This window comes from Primulina huaijiensis, chromosome 6, assembly GCF_012295235.1.
Source record: "Primulina huaijiensis isolate GDHJ02 chromosome 6, ASM1229523v2, whole genome shotgun sequence".
NCBI lineage: Eukaryota > Viridiplantae > Streptophyta > Magnoliopsida > Lamiales > Gesneriaceae > Primulina > Primulina huaijiensis.
The window spans coordinates 22,061,709-22,073,330 of NC_133311.1; the positions used below are offsets into that span (position 1 = coordinate 22,061,709).

The following is an 11,622-nucleotide window of genomic DNA, read 5'->3' on the forward strand; positions in this document are numbered from 1 at the left end:
TACAAAATATTTTAAAAATAAGAAATGTCTATTATATTTTCAAAAAATTTCATAAAAAATAATTAAAAAATGAAAAAGTTTAAATTATGATTAGCCTACTACTTGTTTATGTAATAAAAATAGTAAAAATATTAAAATAGTCAAAATTACAAAGGATTTGTTCAACCTAACTAATAGCTTATTTAAATTACTATTGTGTCACTCAAATTATGTATAATTACAATTAGATCCCCAATAACAACATAACCTTAATATTTTATTCAGTAAAAATAAATTTTTAATTTAAATAAATTGTTACGACAAATATATAACAACTTATTTTTATCTATAATTAGCACTTTATTATATTCTGTGTTTTTTTTAATTTTTTGATTATTGTATTTAAACGATAATTATAATTATTATGAAAAATTAGACACAACAATGAGAATATTTATATCCAATTGAAGTGCGGAGTGAGGGGGTAAAATTGGAAGTCACCACTCCAATCAACAAAATCTACTGGTTTGATAGACCCATTTGTTTTTGTTTTGGTAAATGAAATTATATTTTATCTTATATTTCTTTATCAAAATACTTTCGGTACAAATTACACTTGCAAGAATAAAATAATAATTGATTAATGAAGCAAATGTTCGATTACATAACAAATAAATCCAATTTATAATTTTTCTATTCCATGAAGTATTTATCATCATATGAGTGTTTAGAAAATTATTTATTAAACATTTTTATAAAAATTTAATTTACAATTTTTTTGTAAAAAGTTTGAATACATGTTTGGAGAACTATTATATAAAAATATTTTTACAATTTAAAAATAATATGATTCGATTTCAGCGATTGTCTTCATTTCTAAGCTATTCACAAAAGCCATATCAGAATTGAGTTTCCGTTGAGTTTTTAAAAATGCAATCTGATAAAAGAGAATTGAGTTTGTAGGATTGTATGTATAAGCTATTCACAAAAGCCATATCAGAAACTACTCCAAAAAATTCGAGTTTTCGTTGGATGAACCACAACCATTTTATACTTTGGCGGTAGCAAACCTTTGTAACTGTAGGACAAAAGATGTAACGTATTTGTGTTTCTATGAACCACAGAGTACAGACTGATCAATTTTGCATGAATTTTCAGGAGTTTGGATGAATACAAACACAAAATATTAGTGAACTTACTTCAAGAAGATTGTTGGTGATAAGTATGTCCATCTGAGAAGTGCATCTCAAGTGCATCCAGAATCGCCTTCTTTTCTATTCGTAGAAGCTTAGATAGTTCCACAGCTTGGATCGTCTGAGGTTCAGGGATGTTATAGAGGACAGCAATTTCACCAAATGAGCGATAAGATTGTATGCCGGGCACATATTCTTCTGCATAACTATCTTCTGAGTTTCTTACTGCACACTGCATTTACAGCACCTAAAAGTCAATTCAAACACTGACGAAAAACTAAAAGAAAACTAATAGTGCTAGACAAACCAAGGTGGGATGTAATTACAGATAATGACGACCCATTGGTTGCTTCAAAATGTTAAGTTTTGCTTCTTTCAGGACACACGCAATCCTTTCATTCATTAATATTCTTGAGTTGATAAAAAATATATATATCCAGGTAAACTATACATGTCTCTACTGTCGCAGAGGATGTAGAGTTGATCGCCAATGCTTCCTCTTCAATAATTACTTCTTCCTGAAGGAAAATTTCTTCGTGCATCCGAATAGACTTTAAATCTGCATAGCGAGTAAGCTTACTTTGCCAAGTTTGATAAGATTAGAAGCAGAACAAGAAATAACTAATTAACGTAGTGATATGGTTGAAACAACCTTACTACTTTTTTTTAAAAAAAAACTAACCTTACAATTAGATGGTGAGAATCATGACACTTTTATAAATACAAAAATATAATAATATATATTGAAAAATGCCCATCTTACTATATGAAGCAAGAGGAACTTCCCTAACATGTGGCTCATATAGTCATATATCTTTTCAGATATCTGCACAAAGAAAAAAAACAGAGAAACAAGAGTGATGACCTTCGCACAAGTTCATTTTGAGCCTAAAACGAGGCTTAATACGAACCTTGGCTCGTATCGCAAGAGGGAGATCGTGAAGAGCTGCAACCTCAGCGTAACTGCTCGGGAACTGTAACAGTACATGGCCTTTGATTGCCTTGTTCAAACTTTTTCCAAGCATGTTTCTGTTCATATATTTGATAAGTTCGCCCATTTTATCCCTGAATCTCACAGTTTTGGAACCTTTGACAATCAATGCAGTCATGTTACCCAGAAAATAAGCACCCAGAATCATGTCGAATAATACGTAGAGCATCACGAATATCATTTCCCTAGCATTCACAGTATGGATTTCACCATAACCTGCAAGCACGGACCGGGAGATAATAAAATTTACTTCAGAATCTCATTTAGGGGATCCAGCAGAACAAGCAAAACAAATTTATGGGGGTTGTTCCTAATTCCACCAACGGAAAATTAGATCCATAAACCACATAATTTGATTGTCAATCGTCATACGTTTGGTTTAATGAATCGAAGGGAACTTACCAACAGTTGCCTTGGTCACAACAGCAAAATACAAGGCATTTATGTAACGAGTCCCAAAGAGTAATTTCTCTGAAGTGCGAGTAACTGTAATCCCGGCCCCAACTTTAAACTGCCAATCCACGTGAACCCTTCCTCTGATGGAGGTAGAGTTGTGGCCAAATAGTAAAATATGCAAGCTGCTGTGTGCGTACAGTACAATTCCACCACAAAAAGCTTAACGGTTCTTGTAAACATGTAGTTTACACGTACGTTTTTCTCCAACTTTCCGAAAAATTCAGTCACCCTCAGTGCGCGGCTTAGCCGGATCCAAAGCATGTATCATACTAAGCTATCTCGTTTCTTCCACATCCCTTTGTCAGTTAACCTTTGCAGTCAATAAATTTTAAGCGTCAAAGAAGACGAAACATCATACACAAACCAACATTATATATACGCACACAATGACACAAACATTAAACACATACAAACATTATGTTCACACATTCATTCATGTAACACCTACAAATTTTTTCAAGAAATTAAGAAGCATAAACCGAATCTAAATTCCATATTATCTGATCGCCTGATGGCGATCAAGTTGTGAGTATAAACCATGAAGTAAGAACGAGGGTCTCAATAGGCGACGAAGAAGGAAAAGAAAATGTCAAAGAAGAAAGTGCTTCGGCCGGCACCGTCGAGGAGGAACAGATTATCCGGCAGGCCTCGGAAGAAAGCGATCTCCAGCGGAGTGAAGAAAGATGAGTGCACAGCCCAGATCAGAATGAGTTGTTTCCATGCTACGTACAACCTGCATGCATTTTTAGTAATTATAAAAAAGTAAAAATTAACTAAACGATAATCAATTGCAAAATTATGATTTCATAATAAATTTTACTATTATAGTCTAACATTCATGATCCAAGTAAGAAATTCTCATATCCTCTTATATAAATTATGCTGTCTATCAAAGTCTGAAAAAATGCAATTCCAATCTAGCTAGTTGTCTCGTTTATAAAACTCTCCTAGTACCATGGATACTATATTCTATAATTTTTTAAAATATAAAATTTCATTATATTATAATATAATGATGAATTTTTTTTAATGCTATTAAATACGTTAAGTGAGAGGAGGATGGAAATTAATTGAGATTAATTAACACGTGTTGGTCATTTATATTAATAGATGAATGCTAATAATTAATACTGTCATAAATATTTAAGATATAGTTTCCATATTACTCATAAGACCGTAGAGATGTAGAAATAACAATCAAGGATTGCCAAAAATTTTATTTTATTATATATATAAAAAAAATAAGGGTCTTGATTTATAACTGGATCGATCGAGTGTCGATCAAATCAAAGTTAATTTGTTTGATCAGTTTACTAGCTAGAGCAACTATGTAATTGAGTTGATGTCATTAAAAGTAATTCACATGTAAGTAATAATACATTCCAAACAAAAATCTTGGCTATTTCTCAAGAAAGCCAAGGGATTTTTTTGCTGGAAACTGTTTGGATTCCTTAATGTATTCTGCTCCCTTCCTTTCGATATGCATGTGTTATAATCAAGAGATTTTGTTGTTTTGTGTGCAATGAAACTTTGGAGTATATATTCTGCATATAAGTAAAGTGAATGAAACTCACTCATTCTAAACAACCACAGACAACACAAAATCCAAATAAATAACAAAGTCATCGTTCAAAACGTGATGTGAGTAATTTGTTTGTCCGGTGATGCTGATGGAGCTCCATGGGAATTGGGACCAATAATTGCACAAATAACTGTAATATTAGCACAAAATCGATAATTTTAATAGATTTTTACAATTTAAAAGTGAGATAAATATTGAATTTCATATAAAAATATCAAGTGATGAATGCGTACTCAGACCCTTAAAAATTCAAGATAAATCTATTATTCTGATTTCGATTCCAATCTAGATTTACTGCACAAAGAGACCGACACATCTCCAAAGAATTATTTTTTTTTTTTTTGTCGATTTTGCTTTGCTACTCATGATTGGGGAGCTTTGGAGTTTCAATTTCAACTCATACGCAGGAAACTTTTAGCTTCACAGCTTAATGCTACCAACAAGTACAGCAAGTGACATGATCAAGTAATAAATATTCTATAATTTCTTATCAATAATACATTCAAGGTCACAATGTCCAAGCACAATTCAAAAACAAAAATGGAAAGTAATCCTCCACAATTAATATTCTTATATCATAAAGAGAAATAGAAGTCAGAGTGGCAACGAATGAGGAAAGAATAGTGAGAATACAATCAACGGATCTCAGACGGGGAAACAGAGGCGGATAATTTATTTCATGACACAGATGCAGAAACTGTATTCCTTTATTTCGAAGGCCAAAAATTATGCGTAAGAAGATATTTGCACAAGAGAAACACGGTAAGGCCTCAGCTTAAATAAGATTAATGGTAAAACAGACGTAAGGATGTGCATCGGCGTCGCTGGAAAAACCAGCAATCCCTCCGTCGTCATCAGTTTTCCAGTATGTGCTGAAATTACACATGAAAGACAAATTATAACAGACAAAAGCTCTGTAGCTAAAAATTGGAAGAGGTCAGAGACCACATGTACATTGGATGGGACACAATATATAATTTGTTAAACAAAAAAAAATGCCACAAATTAAAGAGTATATTCTATAATCAAATTTGATATGATTAAGATAATGGTGTTTATTTTGCGTGATTTTCATTTTTATTTAGATACAGGAAGCATTTCCTACCATTTTTATCCCAAAATATTTTATCATATAAAGGGCCAATCATTAATTATAATTATCATTCAAAGAAGAGCTTAATACATTTTTGGCCCACTTGGTATTGTGTCGTGGATATAGATCTCTATAACCAAAACACACGTATATTCTGTGTCATTGTGTACTGTCTCTTCACTATATGTCTACTAGTTGAAAATCAAAAAGGATTATGCCAGTGTCAACAAGAAAAAAGGGGATAAACTATGCCAATGTCATAACAAGTGCAGAACCTTGAATCTGTCCCTTCAAAGACTACTTCAAAAGTACATCATGCGCTGATAATTACATTTAGTACTTCCGAATACTGAATTTAACTGAAGATGGTCAGATGCCAAATAGTGGCAGGTTGACATTCTGTGCATGAACATGCTCTAAGTTTAATGCATTATCCGAATCCATGTGTCACAAGCCTTTGAACTTAGTTTTTTTAAATAAAAAAAAAACTGGCAAAAAGCTCGTGAAAACTATGAAAAGTTTTCAGGCCATTGATGTACCTATTTGAACTGTTGCACAGCGCCTCAAGAATGGACCGAACTTTCTTCTCACTTTTCAATGACGGTGACAACACAACAGACTGACATAGAAGGCCAAAACGGAACTCTTAACAACAATGTGATGAATATCCAAGAAGGAAAAATGTACATCCAATCACATTAAGGTAATAGGTATACGAAGTTCATTACCAGAAATGATGGAGGCAGACCATATCGCAGAATACTTTCACTAAATACTCGTACAGCACAAAAGTGCATCCATGAGCTAAAAACCTGCACGAAAAATAAAAGCTTAAAAAATTTGAACAAATCCAAAAGTCCAAATACCAATAAGGTTATATTTATGTTTCATTGATGTAAGGTTATATTTCAACATTCTTAGGGTCACACTTCTTATCGTATCCTGTGCATATTAGAGGAGTATGTATTAGGGTTGCAGAGACTTGAAGCAAGCACAAGTAGCATGCCATGTGAAGAAAAGAAGTTAAAATTGAATATCAGTAGAACTGAATGGCATCTCTCCATTAGAGACGAATCGCATGAAAATAAAGAAAATAGCAATACAATTTATCAAATGAACATAAAATCAATTGAGCCCCCAACAAAATAAAAATAAGAACCACAGAAACTTTAGGAGAAAGAAAGATGTCTTTTATCAATGTCTTTCATTAATCCATAAAGACAGGAAAAACTCTGATTTATTGCATTGGGATAAACTTACTGAAAACACTAAACAAGAAAATTAGATTTCCCAAAAATAGTTATGCTGGCCTACATAATGTTGGTACGAGCTTGTTCACATCTAATCTGATTGCTGCCGTTCCCGCAGTAAATGATTAGCTGCTTACGACACAATATTTTTGATTTTTCAGTCGCTGCAATATTGGCAACAATGATAACATTTTGAAATTTGAGATTGGCTGTCTTTACAATTGCAAAACTCAACCCAAAAATTCATTCAGTATGTAATTGGAAAATGCAAGAGTAGAATCATAATTCTGAAAAGTTATAATCCAATGTCTCACTGTTTCTCCAAACCTATGCTCAATCATTGCTCCGCCCACACTCCTGAGCATGCATGAAAACACACTAAACCGCGAGCAGAAATATCGTCGCGCATAAAGGCAATCTCAGTTCTAAGTCTAATACATTATTCTAAAGTAGAAATCAAAATCAAAACCAAAGCTGACTTTGTGCTCACTCATAGTAGATGTGGGAAAAAACAATGTATGGCATAATGTAAAGACATGGATAAGGTGATAACACAACAAGGTAGAACAAAATTTCTAAATTATGATACAAGGCAAGGCTAGAATACGGAGATAAATATTTTATTCGCACTGAATAGTTTAACAACACTATCAATTAAACACACTAAAATTCAAGAAGACGAGCATTATACCCATCAATATATTTAACTATATCAACCCAATCACATTTAAAGTTTAAAAACACAGTTAAAACAGTCAAATTGCGTGCTTCAGTGTCCATATTAAAGAAGCTAATAAGTCCACCACATAAATAGTTTAATATTATGAGTCTAAATTTTCAAATCCCTATCCAAAATACAGACAATATTTTATAACTCATTCAAAGAAGTGTTCTTACCTAGGAATCTAATATAAAGCCTGTGGAGAGTTGGCTGTAAATATGAAGAGAAAAGGTACATGAAACGAGAAAAAAAAGAGAGTTTTTTTTAAACTTTTCAATTTGAATCCTAAAATTTCTGAAATAACAAAACAAATCTGTTCCAAATTATGTTGGACACACCCATTACAGGTGATTAACATGTTGCCTCGTTTTTCCTTCTTATTTTAATTTCTTAGACATCATGCCACAGGTTTTGTCTGAAGGACATTTAGAACTATGACCCTCTCGTTGGAATACTGTAAACATATGACCTAACAAAAGGTCTTATAGTTGACTAGAGGATTTTTCAAAACTTCTCTTTGCAAACACCTATCTGAGAGGCCACGTGTTTGAATATAATGGACACATGACCAAGTGATTTTTGAAAGTGCTTGAGCATTAGCAGAGAATTAGTCGACTTATGCTTCATTAGCCGCAACATCAATAAAACAGAAAATTTGTTTGCTTTAGTTCCCAAAAGACTGCATTTGACTATTTTATAAATCAATGCACACTTCCAAGTGAAAATTATTTCTTTCTCCGTATGTTTTGAGTAAATTGACATCCATGAAAGTATGATGTCAGGTAATATGGTTTGGTGAGCTCCACTGCCCAACATATATCAGCTTTAATGAAAGAATGACTACCAAAAGTTTGCGTTCAGCTCAATAGCCAACACCGCAGAGAAAAATGAGTGATAACCAACTTTCAGCAACTGTAGGGGGAGCAGGAGAATATACCTCTCCATAACTGGTATAGCACCACTGTAAAAGAGAGCTTTTCAAAGTTTCCTGATCTTGCATCAGCTTTTCAAGCTCCTGCTTCCGAGTTTCTTGAGTCTCTGAATTGCATTCAAAATCCCGAATCTGAATCGCACAAGAATGAAACATATTATTAGAAAATCCTCAAGAATCAAGAACTAGTAAATACGTATAAAACATGGAGCTGCACTCAGAAGCGAAAAACTAAAATATGTGGTAGGACACTGGAACGTACTTGGAAATTTCTTTCGCGTGCCTTAGCTCTAAAATTGTCAGCATCACGACTGAATAATGTTACAGTATATATCACATATTCACTGTCCTCGTGTAGCTTCTTGGATGATCTGGGGACCTAAAGCAATCGAATGACTAAATCCATCAAAAAACAGAATCTAATAATGCACACAGTAAACTACGGAAAACATATAACAGAACAACACTACAAACTAATGGTTAAGAAAGAATAGGAGTAAATTAATAGTTTTTGAGTATGGGCATGCAAGTTCTCTTGGCATGACTCAATCTCAATATGTGATGCAAATCATGGCTGATACATACAATGGGCATCCCACAAAGCAGAATTGAGAGTAGGGCGGTGATGCAAAACAAGTATGTAGGGTACTCACAACATATGTCGTCAGTGTCTCATAGCTTGATAACCAATCCTTCTGAGAATACTTAGAAACAATGGCAAGGAGAGTTGTCAAGTGTTCTGTAGCAATAATATCCTGCGGCTTCACCAAATTGGAAAGGTCACGAACAGCTAAGCTGCAATAATTATTATATGGATCAGCTCAACTGCATGCATTTATTTCCTGTCTCCAAAAGTTACCACAATCAAAAGCCAAGACTAAGCCCAGATCAAACGTTCACCTTCCAGCCTGTTTTCTGTTGATGGCATTAAGTTGGCTCCGCACATTGTTGTACTCAGAAACACGAACCTGAAACACAAAACCCACAATAGTTATAACAGCAATGGAAGGGCTAGAACGCAAAAAATGAGAGTTTTTCAGTCCGAACTATTTATTAACCTAAAGGTTTGAACAAAAGAAACAAATAAGAGAACTGATGTTATTTAAAAGATATAGCAGTCCTAATCATCAGTTTTAAACAATAACTACAGTAGAACTGTTCAGAATCTTTTACATGCCATGAATGAGGATGACCTCTTTGGCCAGGAAAACATTAGCTACGGATGGTTCAATGGTAGATTAACGGTCTGAGGAAGCCACAAATAGCCTTAGCCTTAAGCAACTGCCATCAACGTAAAGGTAAACACAAGACAGTCGAGTAAACATGATAGACAGCTTGAAGACTTCGGCTGAAATGGACTAGCACTTCAAAAGGCAGGATTTTTAGTTTTCAACCAGTAAAGCCAAAGCATCTTGATTCTTGACTTGGCCTATCTATGAAAGCAAGAAAATAATTTGTTTTGTCAATAAACAGTCCCGGAAAGAAAATAATACCTTGAGATCATCCTCAATTTTGGCAATTTGCACTTGAATTCCATCCACGATGTCCCTAAGCGGTGACACCGTCGGGTATTTTGCCTCATCCCAGACGAATCTACAAAAAGTCCAAAATTTCACCCACGACCTTTAATCACATGTTTAAAAATGCACTAAAAATAAAAATCCAGATATGACACATTGCCTGGTGAGATAAGAGTCAACAGGAACGCCATCCACGGTAAGTGAGCTACTGACAACTCCAGATACCCTCTCCAACTCCTCGATCTGACGCCGAATTTTATGCGATACCCCTTCAATAAAGTTGTTCGACTGCAACCAAAATCGAACAAGAAATCAAAACCAAATTCAAAAATTGAAAATAATATTCATATTGAACAAAAATTAACTTTCTCACCAAAATTATATCATAATTTGTTTCTAAAACTCACCTTCAACAAGTCGTCGCTGAGTGCCAGCAGCGAATCAAGGGTCCCGATTCTCAGATTCGGAATGCTGAACTGTCCCCGCCAGCCGCACCGGGGAAAAAAAAAAGAACAAAACTTCACGATCAGAATCAATTATCACAGAGCATAAACGGAACTCGCTAAAAGCTAATCCGCCAACTAACACAGAACATATACGTGATTTAGCATATGAAATCGAAATTACCCTGTACAGAGCGGTGTCAAAGGCTTGTTTAGAGATGGATTCTTGGAGGCGACTCCACAGAGAAGAAGCTGATGAGCTCTGCCCAACAGGGAGGGAAACCGCCCAGTATCGAGTTGCCATTAACGCAAATGCCTGATTGATCGATGGTCAGATATATCGAATGATTGAATGGAAAAATGGAAACTATGAAAAAAAAAAAATTTAAAAAAAAATTAAGCTTTGGATTTTTAGATGCGCAGCAGAAGTTTGTGATTTGTTTTTATTTCTTTGTGTTTTTTTTCCTCCACTCTTTTCCGGAATTTTTGTACTTTTAAATTTTATTTGATCAGAATGATAATATAATAAGATAAAAATTCCAGAATGATAATAAGATATAAGAATTTGCCCCTGGTTAAGTGATATTTTCTCAAAATATAACTTCGAACACAAAAAATCACAAGTTTTAAAACCTATAAATGATTAAATTCTGTCTGATTTAGGAAATAAGAAATGCATACAAGATGAATATAAATGTTTATTCAAAAAGTTCGGGATTGAATTTTTCGATTGACCTTTGATTCTCTTTATAATAAAATATATATGTAATAACATGTTGTTTCATCACTGTGGTGTCTTTTGGTTCAAAAATATGATGAATAAATTCAAGAGACACTCTCTAGAATCGATTGATTCATGAAAACTCGTACCCTACTATCAATAATACTATAGGTGTCGTGTCATTCATCAGATCCTCCCTCAAGAGAACATCTTTTGTGTCACATGAGGCACTTGGGAGCTATTAGGGGCGAGTTTTTCTGTATTTTTTTTATTTAAGTTTCATTATCATTATCAGACTTAAAATATCCCAACATGATGATATTGTTCCATCGTATCAAGAGTGAACTACATAATTTCCAAACAAAAATTCAATGAAATTATTTTCAGTACTTGACTTGAGCGTCAAATGGACTAATCTGGACACTCTCTCAGCTCCTTTCTAATGGTCTTATTTGTGATATCATGCCGATATTAGATCCGAGGTCTGTATTCGAGTTACTCTCATATATCGGAATCGAATCTTATATTTCTACATGAGTATAACAAAAAAAAGTATGAAAAATTTGTGCATGAACATAAACCAACCAATAAAATTCATAAATATACATCGCGCAGAGAGTTACCTTGTAAAGTATATATTTATACCCCGGCAACGTTACTTTGACCGGTGGATAAAATTAGATTGGGCGAAATCATTAATAATTTGCAGTGGTTTTTTTTTTTTTTTTAAAAAAAAAAAAAA

General features: G+C 33.7%; 1 protein-coding gene and 1 pseudogene across 1 annotated transcript; both read right to left on the reverse strand.

Moving 5' to 3' along the window:
* Window positions 1-1,179: 1,179 nt before the first annotated feature.
* LOC140979191 (potassium channel SKOR-like) lies at window positions 1,180-3,576 on the reverse strand (annotated as a pseudogene).
* A 1,098-nt stretch (window positions 3,577-4,674) lies between these two features.
* LOC140978351 (V-type proton ATPase subunit C-like) lies at window positions 4,675-10,568 on the reverse strand. Its single transcript, XM_073443306.1, has 11 exons — window positions 10,344-10,568; window positions 10,124-10,192; window positions 9,877-10,004; window positions 9,690-9,789; window positions 9,097-9,164; window positions 8,850-8,991; window positions 8,459-8,575; window positions 8,203-8,328; window positions 6,023-6,106; window positions 5,834-5,913; window positions 4,675-5,073 (listed from the first exon to the last, which is right to left on the reverse strand). The coding sequence occupies exons 1-11, from the start codon at window positions 10,461-10,463 to the stop codon at window positions 4,977-4,979; spliced, it is 1,131 nt and encodes a 376-aa protein (XP_073299407.1). The 5' UTR covers window positions 10,464-10,568; the 3' UTR covers window positions 4,675-4,976.
* Between the last annotated feature and the right edge of the window lie 1,054 nt (window positions 10,569-11,622).